The 14036-nt window shown below is 42.9% G+C and overlaps 1 protein-coding gene across 1 annotated transcript in view; it reads left to right on the top strand.

Annotated features, from left to right (window-relative positions):
• Window positions 1-310: 310 nt before the first annotated feature.
• smchd1 (structural maintenance of chromosomes flexible hinge domain containing 1) overlaps window positions 311-14036 on the top strand; it is a 40357-nt gene continuing 26631 nt past the window's right edge. Inside the window, exons 1-10 of the mRNA XM_038997854.1 lie at window positions 311-521; window positions 898-973; window positions 1204-1362; window positions 1605-1687; window positions 1901-2034; window positions 2476-2590; window positions 2675-2794; window positions 2959-3125; window positions 4124-4217; window positions 4375-4588. Coding sequence (XP_038853782.1) covers window positions 312-521; window positions 898-973; window positions 1204-1362; window positions 1605-1687; window positions 1901-2034; window positions 2476-2590; window positions 2675-2794; window positions 2959-3125; window positions 4124-4217; window positions 4375-4588 — 1372 coding nt within the window. The 5' untranslated portion in view covers window position 311. The remainder of the gene's footprint in view (window positions 522-897; window positions 974-1203; window positions 1363-1604; window positions 1688-1900; window positions 2035-2475; window positions 2591-2674; window positions 2795-2958; window positions 3126-4123; window positions 4218-4374; window positions 4589-14036) is intronic.

Genomic DNA, 14036 nt, shown 5'->3' with positions numbered 1-14036 from the left:
CCTAGTAACAGATCAAACGTTTTGCAACGGAATTCAATCAATGAATACACCCTAGCGCGCGCGTTTCCACAGCCACAAAATCGAAATTGGCTATATCCTAAAGAAATAATGAAAACAAAAATAGATTTTTGGTGTAAATTTAATCTTATAGTTAGGCATAATGTTAGCATTTTGGTTAGGGTTAATGTGAAAATAAATTGTCGAAATAGGCGGGGTTTAGGATTTTGCGGCAACTAGTGACGACCCAGCCCACGCATTAGATGCGCAGTACATTGCGCATACTCACGAGTTCTTTCACCTGAAGAAGAAACATGGCAGAGTCGGAAGGTGTGACAACGTCTGCTATTGCCAATAGCAATAGAACACACATTTTACAGAGTAAAAATGGAGTTAACGGGTCAGATAAACCACATAAAAGTGTGGTAGTATTCGACTGTCGTCCGGAAAGAGACAACACAACGGAGAGAGTTCTGGACATAAATGGCTTGGACTTCAACGACTTCCTTCAAGTTGTATCGAAGGTACAGTAGCTAGCTAGCTAACGTTGTTAGTTATCCAGAGATATGTTAGCCAGACAGCTGCCTGCTTGATTGCAAATTGGCAACAGCTGGCTCTTGACAATTAACGAGTTCCCACGAGTATTGACAATTAACTAGCAGCTCATTCAGATAGCTTGGCTAGGTGGCGGGTCATGGGAAGTACATTGATCCAAAAATATAGGTGTCATTTGCCAATTTAATGTTTTAATAAAATTGTTAATAGCTTGCTAGCACTTGTTATATGCAAGTGTTATAAACAAGTTGTCAATAAAATATCTAAACCATTCACCAAATTATCAAAACGTGTATATCTAACTCTGCAGTATGACAACTATTTTCCATGTGTTCCCTGCCTTAGGAATTTGCCATTCCATCCAACGAAACGTTTGTCTTGACTACAACGGACAGAAAAGGAATAGATTTTGACAGATATGGTAAGTGACATTCCAGTCAGGGCTACCTGTTGTGGTGCTAGAAAGTGAAATGCCCATCACCAACTTTTTAATTTATCATTTTAAAAAATAGGCACGTTACTTGGATCAATCAGTGAATTTTTGGGGGGAATACTAATAGTCAGGCATTGAGTCACAAATAAACCTTTCATACAAGGGGAATAAGAGGTGAGTGACAATACGTTATGTTGTTGATGTGTCATCTCTTTCAGAGGAACTTCAACAAGGAAACACTCTCCACCTGTTGCAGACCGAGGACCAGATCCTGCCCATGGCAACTAAGGAACACATTGTGTTTCTCCCTCACTATGACACACTGGTCCGGAGTGGCATGTATGAGTACTACGCTAGTGAGGGACAGAATTCTTTACGTGAGTGCCTCTGAAATACTGTACCTTCTCCAGCCCAAACCAACAATATTACAGTCCTGTTTGTATTCATTAGCCGTGTTCACACTGCACCACACTGAATGAAATGTCTATGGTCAGCACTTGCGACCAATTTTCTACTCTGTGACGCTTTGAAGTTACTGGCCCGGGCTGATTATGTTCCAGAAGCGGTGTTAAAAGGCCTATAGTGTCCTATAGTTAATTAAAGCTTTTCCCTCCAACAGCGTATGCCTTTGCAGAACTAATCGACAATGCACTGTCAGCTACATCGCACAACACAGGAGTGAGGACCATAGACATCCGATTGGTGAGATACTACTGTCAATTTAAATAAATAAAAATTCCTCTCCCTATTTATTTTTCTAACAGTTGTAAACCTCATATGTGTTATTGTGGTCTTGAATGAAAGTGATGAATAAGTATTGTGATGTTTTCATATAAAGGTCAGTGTTCTGCACCCCTACAGTATTGATGGAATGGAACACAGAGGTAGTTGATTGTTTCTCATTTCTTTCCCCAGCTGTTTGATGAGTCCTTGGGGAAACATGCAGTGGTTATCATGGACAATGGCTGTGGCATGACCTCCAAGCAGCTTAATAACTGGGCTGTGTACAGGCTCTCCAAATTCAGCAGGGAAAGTGGCACGTTTTCAAGGTTGGTTTAGCAAGAGTAGGGCCAGGAGTTTTGCCACATCACAAGATCTGACCTGTTCAGGTTTCTCGATCAGACATTGCGGTCAGACCCGTCTCCCGAGTGGCGCAGTGGTCTAAGGCACTGCATCTCAGTGCTAGAGGCGTCACGACAGACCCTGGTTCGATCCCGGGCTGTGTCGCAACCGGCCGTGATCGGGAGTCCCCTAGGGCGGCGTACAATTGGCCCAGCGTCGTCTGGGTTAGGGGAGGGTTTGGCCGGGGTAGGCCGCCATTGTAAAATAAGAATTTGTTCTTAACTGACTTGCATTTTTAAATAAATAAAAAATGACACAGTAAATGTATATTAAAATGCACTTTCCAAATTATTAAGTATACACTTGAAATTCGTTTTTGGTGCTTTCCATGTATCTATTGTCAGTCATTATCCTGTTTGTCTCACTAGTGATCACGCAGGGTATGTTCGCCCTGATCCAGTCGCTCGCAGTCTCAACAGTGATATATCATATTTTGGAGTAGGAGGGAAACAAGCAGTGTTCTACATTGGACAGTCAACCAGGGTAAATGTTCCTCTGTTATACCATATTCCCCTAATGGACTGTGATGCGCTACTATATGACTTGATATCTCTGTCTTTGTTAAAGATGATCACCAAACCAGCGGGCTCCCCAGATATCCATGAACTCATAATTTCAAAAGAAGAATTTGAGAGGAAGGAGCGGAACAAAGAAGATATTTACAGTGGTTTCATCAGAAACCGGAAGGTAAGGGATTACTCCCAGATCACTCAAAATGTTGATGTGATCCCCAAAAGGTGTCCTCAATCCATCCATTTTGAACTGTCAGTATCGGTGGCAAACTGCTATAACCTTCCCTCAGTGGCCATCCTCTATGTAATGAAAGCCATGTTCAATCCTCCACCCCACAGATGGGTGACTCGTCCCACGTGAGAGACGACGAGGAGCGCTTCCTCCACGGGCTGATCGCTGAGGAGGTGGGAAAGGACAGCTTCACGGCCGTGGTGGTGACGGGAGTCCAGCCTGAACACATCACCTTCCTCAAGCAGGACTTCCACCTGTGGACCAGAGAACTGGCGTGAGTCTGCTCACCCACCTGACTATTCCAATATTATTTAATTAATGAGACATGGTCTAAGGGTGTTCCATAGAGACAGTGTGTGAGAAGTCATGGTCCAATGACTATACCTGCTAGCAGCATGTGTCCCGCGTCCGAAGCTACATCCCTAATAGTCGGTAGATGGCTCCAATTGGAGAATCACTGTTTGCGTCGCCGAACAGTGAACAAGAAACTATTAAAATCCAGTTTTTAGATTCCCCCTCCCCAAATCAACACCAAACATGGATTCTATGTTATGTTCTGTTTTATACCTGTTTGTCTAGTTAATCAGCCTCGCAATATGGGCACCATGCTGCCCCAGACTGGAAGTACAGAAAATGTGTGCACGCGAAGACAGAAAACAACCCATAGCGATCCATATTAGATGTTGATTTGGTAGCATCTAAAAACTGGACTTAATAGTTCACTGCTCGGCGACGCAAAGGGCGACTCTCCAATCTACCGATTTATGGATGAAGCTTCGGACTCGTGACACATGCTGCTAGCTGATATAGACATTGGACCATGATTTATCTCACACGTTGTCTCAGGTATGAAACACAGACCAGTGTAGACGTAAAGTGAGAACCCAACATAGAATCCATGTTTGGTGTCGTTTTGGGGAGGGGGAATCTAAAAACTGGATTTTAATAGTTTCTTGTTAACTGCTCGGCGACGCAAACAGTGATTCTCCAATTGGAGCCATCTACCGACTATTATGGATGTAGCTTCGGACGCGGGACACATGCTGCTAGCAGGTACAGTCATTGGACCATGACTTATCTCGCACGCTTTCATTATAGAGTGCCCTTAGACCATGTCTCATTAATTAGAGGTCTAGTATTGGGATACCGCCTGACCTGCACCGTCCCAAATGCCCACCACCACCTTTCAATCCAATTGGTTGTTGTCCTCTTGATTTTACTCTTCGAAAGACATTAACAAATTATTGAAATTACAATCTGCTTTGTTTTCAGCCACTTGTATCACTATTACATTCACGGCCTAAATGGGAATGACATGAAAGCCTCCTACCGAAACTCTGATTGTGTTTCCAACATTGACATTCAGGTAAGATGGTCATTGTATTTAAATAACCATGTAATTATGTTATTTTATGGTAGTACTACAGACAATAGTCATCCAAGAGCATCTATTCAATCTTTGAAGATGTATGTTTTATAACTCTAATTTTGTGGTACTATATTGATATTTATCTGCTGTTCAGATCTCGCTACTGGAGAAGTTCCCCAAGATCCCTCGCATGGTGAACCTCAGAGAGATCGACAACGACATGCAGACGCTCTACATCAACACGGCGGCTGACACATTCGAGTTCAAGGCCTGCACAGATGTTGACGGAATAGTGGAGGGGGTCCTGAGGTACCACCCCTTCCTCTATGACAGGGAGACCTACCCCGAAGACCCCTATGCCATACCAGGTAACCTAGGCTGTGCCCCAAATGGTACCATATTCCCTACATAGTGCGCTAATTTTCACCAGAACACAATGGGTATTGACTGCAATGCATAAGAGGGTTGCTGTCAGATGTTTGGACACATTGGTCACGGTCAAGTTTTTAAATCGTAGTAGGTCACAGTTAAGCTTTTAACGTCTAGTGAAAATCTCATTTTTAAAAGCTCATATTCTATTTGCTCATACCTGAAGAATGTTGTTGACTCGTCCTTTACTAGTTGTGGCCAAAGCATAAATTTGAGAACCCACTCAGTAAAATTATATCTCAAACTTAAAAAAAAAAAAAAAATAGCTTGGAATTTCTTTACATTTTATTTAACTAGGCAAGTCAGTTAAGCACAAATTCTTATTTACAATGAGACTACCAAAAGGCAAAATAACTCCTACGGGGAAGGGGGCTGGGATTAAAAAGATAAAAAATAAATAACATAGAATGACATCATTCTCCAGTGGGGAAAGGAGACTAGAGCAGAAACAGGCTCAGGAGGGCGCACAAACTAGGTAGCAAGCCAATCGATCCATAGTTTATTAGTTGCTGTATAGGAAAGAGGACAAAGCCTATCTCGCCATACACTTCTATTTCAAACCACACAGAACAGAAATACAAACGCAACACTTTCAATGATTTGACTGAGTTACAGTTCATATAAGGAAATCAGTCAATTGAAATAAATTCATTAGGCCCTAATCTATGGATTTCACATCACTGGGAATACAGTTGAAGTCAGAGGTTGACATACACTTAGGTCGGAGTAATTAAAACTAGTTTTTTAACCACTCCACAAATTTCTTGTTAACAAACTATAGTTTGGCAACTCGGTTAGGACATCTACTTTGTGCATGACACAAGTCATTTTTCCAACAATTGTTTACAGACAGATTATTTCACTTATAATTCACTGTATCACAATTCCAGTGGGTCAGAAGGTTACATACACTAAGTTCACTGTGCCTTTAAACAGCTTGGGAAATTCCAGAAAATTGTCATGGCTTTAGAAGCTTCTGATAAGGCTAATTGACGTCATATGAGTCAATTGGAGGTGTACCTGTGGATGTATTTCAAGGCCTACCTTCAAACTCAGTGCCTCTTTACTTGACATCATGGGAAAGTCAAAAGAAATCAGCCAAGACCTCAAAAGAAATTGTAGACCTCCACAAGTCTGGTTCTTCATTGGGAGCAATTTCCAAATGCCTGAAGGTACCACGTTCATCTGTACAAACAATAGCCGCAAGTATAAACACCATGGGACCATGCAGCCATCATACTGCTCAGGAAGGAGACGCGTTCTGTCTCCTAGAGATGAATGTACTTCGGTGCGGAAAGTGCAAATCAATCCCAGATCAACAGCAAAGGACCTCGTGAAGATGCTGCAGTAAATCATTACAAAAGTATCTATATCCACAGTAAAACGAGTCCTATATAAACAACCTGAAAGGCCGCTCAGCAAGGAAGAAGCCACTGCTCCAAAACCGCCATTAAAAAAAGCCAGACTACGGTTTGCAACTGCACATGGGGACTTTTTTGGAGAAATCCTCTGGTCTGATGAAACAACAATAGAACTGTTTGGCCATAATGTCCATCGTTATGTTTGGAGGAAAAAGGGGGATGCTTGCAAGCTGAAGAACACCATCCCAACCATGAAGCACGGGGGTGGCAGTATCATGTTTTGGGGGTGCTTTGCTGCAGGAGGGACTGGTGCATGTCACAAAATAGATGGCATCATGAGAAAGGAAAATTATGTGGATGTATTGAAACAATGTCTCAAGACATCAGTCAGGAATTTAAAGCTTGGTCACAAATGGGTCTTCTAAATGGACAATGACCCCAAGCATACTCCCAAAGTTGTGGCAAAATGGCTTAAGGACAACAAATTCAAGGTATTGGAGTGGCCATCACAAAGCCCTGACCTCAATCCTATAGAAAATTTGTGGGCAGAACTGAAAAGGCCTGTGTGCGCAAGGAGGCCTACAAACCGGACTGTTACACCAGCTCTGTCAGGAGGAAGGGGCCAAAATTCACCAACTTATTGTGGGAAGCTTGTGGAAGGCTACACAAAACATTTGACTCAAGTTAAACAATGTAATGGCAATGCTACCAAATACTAATTGAGTGTACAGTCGTGGCCAAAATGTTTGAGAATGACACAAATATACATTTTCAGTCTGCTGCCTCATTTTGGATGATGGCAATTTGCATATACTCCAGAAAGTTATGAAGAGTGATCAGATGAATTGGTCCCTCTTTGTCATGCAAATAAACTGAATCCCCCAAAAACATTTCCACTGCATTTCAGCCCTGCCACAAAAGGACCAGCTGACATCATGTCAGTGACTCTCTCGTTAACACAGGTGTGAGTGTTGACGAGGACAAGGCTGGAGATCTCTGTCATGCGGATTGAGTTCTAATAACAGACTGGAAGCTTCAAAAGGAGGGTGGTGCTTGGAATCTTTGTTCTTCCTCTGTCAACCATGGTTACCTGCAAGGAAACTCGTGCCGTCATTATTGCTTTGTACAAGAAAGGCTTCACAGGCAAGCATATTGCTGCCAGTAAGATTGCACCTAAATCAACCATTTATCAGATCATCAAAAACTTAAAGGAGAGCGGTTCAATTGTTGTGAAGAAGGCTTCAGGGCTCCCAAGAAAGTCCAGGAAGCGCCAGGACCGTCTCCTAAAGTTGATTCAGCTGTGGGATCGGGGCACCACCAGTACAGAGCTTGCTCCGGAATGGCAGCAGGCAGGTGTGAGTGCATCTGCACGCACAGTGAGGCAAAGGTCTTTGGAGGATGGCCTGGTGTCAAGAAGGGCAGCAAAGAAGCCACTTCTCTCCAGGAAAAACATCAGGGACAGACTGATATTCTGCAAAGGGTACAGGGATTGGACTGCTGAGGACTGGGGTAAAGTCATTTTCTCTGAATCCCTTTTCCGATTGTTTGGGTCATCCGGAAAAAAGCTTGTCCGGAGAAGACGAGGTGTACGCTACCATCAGTCCTGTGTCATGCCAACAGTAAAGCATCCTGAGACCATTCATGTGTGGGGTTGCTTCTCACCCCAGCCAAGGGAGTGGGCTCACTCACAATTTTGCCAAAGAACACAGCCATGAATAAAGAATGGTACCAACACATCCTGAGAGCAACTTCTCCCAACCACCCAGGAACAGTTTGGTGCCGAACAATGCCTTTTCCAGCATGGTGGAGCACCTTGCCATAAGGCAAAAGTGATAACTAAGTGGCTCGGGCAACAAAACAGCAATATTTTGGGTCCATGGCCAGGAAACTCCCCAGACCTTAATCCCATTGAGAACTTGTGGTCAATCCTCAAGAGGCGGGTGGACAAACAAAAATCCACATTCTAACAAACTCCAAGCCTTGATTATGCAAGAATGGGCTGCCATCAGTCAGGATGTGGCCCAGAAGTTAATTGACAGCATGCAAGGGCGGATTGCAGAAAAAGAAGGGTCAACACTGCAAATATTGACTCTTTCCATCAACTTCATGTGATTGTCAATAAAAGCCTTTGACGCTTATGAAATGCTTGTAATTATACTTCAGTATTCCATAGTAACATCTGACAAAAATATCTAAAGACACTGAAGCAGCGAACTTTGTGGAAATTAATATTTGTCATTCTCAAAACCTTTGGCCACGACTATGTAAACTTCTGACCTACTGGGAATGTGATGAAAGAAGTAAAAGCTGAAAAATAATTTTCTCTACTATTTAAAAAAAAAAATAGTGGTGATCCTGACTGACCTAAGACGGGGAATTTTTACTAGGACTAAACGTCAGGAATTGTGAAACTGCGTTTAAATGTATTTGGCTAAGGTGTATGTAAACTTCGGACTTCAACTGTATGCATCTGTTGGTCACAAAAAATAGTAGGGCCGTGGATAAAAAAAACACAATAATAACTCAATCTGGTGTGACCCCCATTTGCCTCATGCATCTCTACACATCTCCTTGACATAGACTTGATCAGGCTGATTGTAGCCTGCTGACTATTTGCCCAATCCTCTTCAATGGCTGTGTAAAGTTGCTGGTTATTGGCGGGGACTGGAACACGCTGTTGCATACGTCGATCCAGAATATCCCAAACATGATCAATGGGTGATGACATGTCTGGTGAGTATGCAGGCCATGGAGTGACTGGGACATTTAAAATCAAATTGTATTAGTCACATGCGCTGAATACAACTGGTGTAGACCTTACAGTGAAATGCTTACTTATGACCCCCTAACCAACAGTGCAGTTAAAAAAAATATATATATGGATGTGATAAGTAATTAAAGAGCAGCAGTAAAAATATAACAATATGTGCAGAGTTAATGTGCAGGGGCACCAGTTAGTTGAGGTAGTATGTACATGTAGGTAGAGTTAATTAAAGTGACTATGCATAGATGACAACAGAGAGTGGCAGTGGTGAGGATGGGGCAATGCAAATAGTCTGGGTAGCTGTTTGACTAGATTTTCAGGAGTATTATGGCTTGGGGGTAGAAGCTGTTTAGAAACCTCTTGGACCTAGACTTTGCGCTCCGGTACCGCTTGCCGTGCGGTAGCAGAGAGAACAGTCCATGACTAGGGTGGCTTGAGTCTTTGACAATTCTTAGGGCCTTCCTCTGACACCGCCAGGTATAGAGGTCCTGGATGTCAGACAGCTTGGCCCCAGTGACGTACTGGGCCGTTCGCACTACCCTCTGTAGTGCCTTGCGGTCGGAGGCCAAGCAGTTGCCATACTAGGCAGTGATGCTCTCAATGGTGACGCTGTAGAACCATTTGAGGACCCATGCCAAATCTTTTCTGTCTCCTGAGGGGGGATAGGTTTTGTTGTGCCCGCTTCACGACTGTCTTGGTGTGTTTGCACTATGTTAATTTGTTGATGTGGACACCAAGCAACTTGAAGCTCTCAACCTGCTCCACTGCAGCCCTGTCGATGAGAATGGGGGCATGCTTGTTCCTCTTTTTCCTGTAGTCCACAATCATCTCCTTTGTCTTGATCACTTTGAGGGAGAGGTTGTTGTCCTGGCACCACACGGCCAGGTCTCTGACCTCCTCCCTATAGGCGGTCTCGTTATTGTCGGTGATCAGGCCTACCACTGTTGTGTCATCGGCAAATTTAATGATGGTGTTAGTCGTGCCTGGCCGTGTAGTCATGAGTGAACAGGGAGTACTCATGACTGCACGACTCCAACACTATCATTAAATAATCAGCTTCCAGGAATTGTGTACAGATCCTTGCAACATGGGGCTGTGCATTATCATGCTGAAACATGAGGTGATGGAGGATGAATGGCCAGACAATGGGCTTCAGGATCTTGTCATGGTATCTGTGCATTCAAATTGCCAAAGATAAAATGCAATTATGTTCATTGTCCGTTGCTTATGCCTGCCCATACCTAAACCCCACCGCCATCATGCGGCACTCTGTTCATATCGTTTACCTCTGCAAACCGCTTGCCACACGACGCCATGCACGCTGCCCGGTACAGTTTTTAAACTGGGATTCATTTGTGAAGAACACACTTCTCCAGCGTGCATTGGCCATCAAAGGTGAGCATTTTCCCACTGAAGTCTGTTACGACGCCGAACTACAGTCAGTTCAAGACACTGGTGAGGACGACAAGCACGCAGATGAGCTTACCAGAGATGGTTTATGACAGTTTGTGCAGAATGGGATGGCGTGATTACATGTGGTCTGCAGTTGTGTGCCCGTTTGGACGTACTGCCAAATTATCTTATGGTAGAGAAATTTATGTAAAATTCTCTGGCAACAGCTCTGGTGGACATTCCTTCTGTCAGCATGCCGATTGCATGCTCCCTCAACTTTAAACATCTGTAGCATTGTCTTATGTGACAATTGCACATTTTAGTGGTCTTTTATTGTCCCCACACAAGGTGCACCTGTTTAATCAACTTGTTGATATGCCACACCTGTCAGGTTGATGGATTATCATGACAAAGGAGAAATGCTCATTAACAGGGATGTAATCAAATTTGTGCACAACATTTGAGTGAAATAAGCGTATGGAAAATTTCTGGTATCTTTTATTTCAGCTCATGAAACATGGAACCAGCACTTTACATGTTGTTTTTACTTTTGTTCAGTGTTTGTGGTTTGTAAGAATTGGCCTGTTGGCTGTTTTTAGAAGCAGTAGTGAAGCTAGAATGCTAACCTCAATAGCTAACGTTAACTTAGAAATCAAGCCAAAGCAGATCCTCCATACAACCAACTCGCCATTCCCTTCTATTTTAAATACTGTGGAAACCTAGGTAGCTGTAGTTGACTCCTATATGTAGCAACAGTTGGTTGGCCTGCTTAGCTCCTAGCAATAATTTGTTAGATAGCAGTCTGCATTAGTTGTTGTAGTGCCCTAGTAGTTCCGTCGTGTTAACAAATCCTGAATCGATCCATACTATACAGTAAGTAGCCGTTCGATATGTGTATAAAAAAAATGCAAGACTGCTAGGCAGTGTGTGCATCCCTACCCCACCTGGAGTTGGTAGATAATTTGAATATTCAAGTGTATGCGTGTCTCATTGACTGAGCTGGCAAATTAGCTTTTTTTGATGGTAAAACCACTGTTTTCTACTCAGGCCAAGCAGGAGCACAGAGAAGCTGCTTTTTAATAACATCCTTAATTATACTTTTTTGGAAGGATGTGTATTAAATTAATATTGTCATACGTTTTAGGTAATTGTCATATCTTTAACACTTGACAGATACTTTAAATCACAGTAGGCCCTGTAAGATAAGTCAGGTGTTCCCATACTAACCATGTGATTTTTTGTTGTTGTTGTAATTAACAGCCAATGTTTACTTATTTGGGACTATGACACTCAACAGAATCATTCAAAAATATTTCTGATTTATTTTCTCAACTCACCATCACATACCTTTAACGTGGGGCAATGACAGTCAATTGCAAATTAGTCTGACGTAATGTATCTTATCTCAACACCACTAATGAGATGGGTGTGCTTGACGCATGTCGCGTCAGAGCTTCTCAAAGTCGGCGGGCGTTGTCGACAATGCACAATTCATCTGTCACATCAACCTGGATCGATATTTGGTTTTAATACAGACGAGAGCACTGAATCCAGCTTCACACAGATATAAGCTTGTGACGAGTACCATGAGTTTTATGGTGCTTTCAAGACAAGTGGGAACTCTGAAAAATACGAGGTCAAATCATGACGTCAATGATCTTCAGGTCGGAAAATCGGCGCTCCAGAAAGTGGTCCGAGTTCCCGAGTTGGATGACCGTTCAAAATAATTTTTCCCAGTTGGAGTTTTTTTTCTTCTTTTTTTTCTCAGTTGTCTTGAACGCACTGCAGTCAGAGATTTCCGAGTTTACAGATATTTTGAATGCGCCATTAATGCTCAGAGGTAAACGGCAGGGTATTCCCTTTCAGTCAGGAACCAAAACTCCTACGTAGTGATCCGTAAATGTGTTGTCTGCAACATTTGTCACAAGATAGCTCTATCAGCTGTTAGATTCTACTGATTCTACTGTTCAGATTCCCATATGTCTCTTACATAGGCAAGAAGACACGATTCTCTTTTCTTTATACAGTCAACCGATTAAATATTTTTTTAATGACAACAGTTCCTCTCTCAATGCAAAAAATATTTCCAACTCTCCCCCTCTAACCACCAAGCCTCTGTATGAAATAGAACGTTGTCATGCTCTGATCCCATATCTCCACGTTTTTGTTTTTTTTGTGGAATTTATTAGGATCCCCATTAGCTATTGCAAAAGCAGCAGCTACTCAGGTTTGCTGTAGTTTACAATTTAAGTTACCTGCTGCAGTATATCTCCGAGTTCTGTGCGAATCTCTTTTGCTACCAGTTGCTCTCGGTGTATCATACAATGCGTCGATGGCAGAGGGAGACACATTCATAATGAGTGCCGATGCCTGACCGCCGTCCCACCATAGATGGAGCAAAAGCCCACCAGTCGATCTATTTGTCAAAATAGCCACGCCGCAAACTGAACATCCCCTGTGCCGTTTTTATACTCGGGATTCACTAGATGGAACAGTATTTCCTCGTGAATAGCATCCCCCGAAATGTATTGCAAACAAGTCAATGCATAGGCATCTCGGCCCTCACAGCTAATGTCCATTTGGAGAGCATAAACTGGGGAGTTTGAGTTGTTCAGTCAGTTTCCTCTTGATTGCTAGCAATAACACTGTCAAAGCATGAATTATTTGTATCTGACAAAGGTATTGATGTGAGTGCCTCTGCCTCTCCACACAGTTTTAATCATATCAATTGTAAGAACAATGGTGCTCTAATAAAATAACAAATTTATAATGCGCTTTCTCCCGCATTGGATAGCGGTCGCTGTCACAACAGTGTGCTGTTGACTTGGCGCCTTTTCCTAGACCATGTTGCTAAGTGCATAATAGCAAAGTTAACCAGAATATTGGTGTTGAGAACAATGCGACGGAGGCAACAGGGAGTTAGGAGACGAGAAAACAGCCCTTGTCTTAAGTTTCCTCCCCCCTCACTTTTCTAACTTAATTAGGTCTATAATCAGTAGCCTTACTGTTAAATGTGCCCGGCTTTATAAATGATCCATATACAGTACCAGTCAAAAGTTTGGACACCTACTTATTCCAGGGTTTTTCTTTATTTTACTATTTTCTACATTTTTGAATAAAAGTGAAGATTTCAAAACTATGAAAACACATGGAATTATGTAGTCAGAGGAGTGGGGGGCCCCGGTGCACAACTGAGCAGGAGGACAAGTACAGTAGTGTCTAGTTTGAGAAACCGACGCCACAAGTCCTCAACTGGTAGCTTCATTAAATAGTACCCGCAAAACACCAGTCTCAACGTCTACAGTGAAGCGGTGACTCCGGGATGCTGGCCTTCTAGGCAGAGTTACAAAGAAAAGTCCCTATCTCGGACAGGCCAATAAAAATAACCAATTAAGATGGGGGGGGGGGGGAGAACACAGACACTGGACAGAGGAATCCCGCCTAGAAGCCCAACAACCCAGTGTCGCTTCTTCACTGTTGACTTTGAGACTGGTGTTTTGCGGGTACTATTTAATGAAGCTGCCAGTTGAGGACTTGTGAGGCGTCTGTTTCTCAAACTAGACACTCTAATGTACTTGTCCTCTTGCTCAGTTGTGCACCGGGGCCTCCCACTCCTCTTTCTATTCTGGTTAGAGCCAGTTTGCGCTGTTCTGTGAAGGGAATAGTGCAACGCTTTGTACGAGATCTTCAGTTTCTTGGCAATTGGAATAGCCTTCATTTCTCAGAACAAGAATAGACTGAGTTTCAGAAGAAAGGTCTTTGTTTGTGGCCATTTTGAGCCTGTAATCGAACTCACAAATGCTGATACTCCAGATACTCAATTCGTCTAAAGGAGGCCAGTTTTATTGCTTCTTTAATCAGGACAACAGT

Source organism: Salvelinus namaycush, chromosome 7, assembly GCF_016432855.1.
Source record: "Salvelinus namaycush isolate Seneca chromosome 7, SaNama_1.0, whole genome shotgun sequence".
Lineage (NCBI taxonomy): Eukaryota > Metazoa > Chordata > Actinopteri > Salmoniformes > Salmonidae > Salvelinus > Salvelinus namaycush.
The sequence above is the reverse complement of the archived record's forward strand: the minus strand, read 5'-3'. Positions and strand labels throughout refer to the sequence as shown.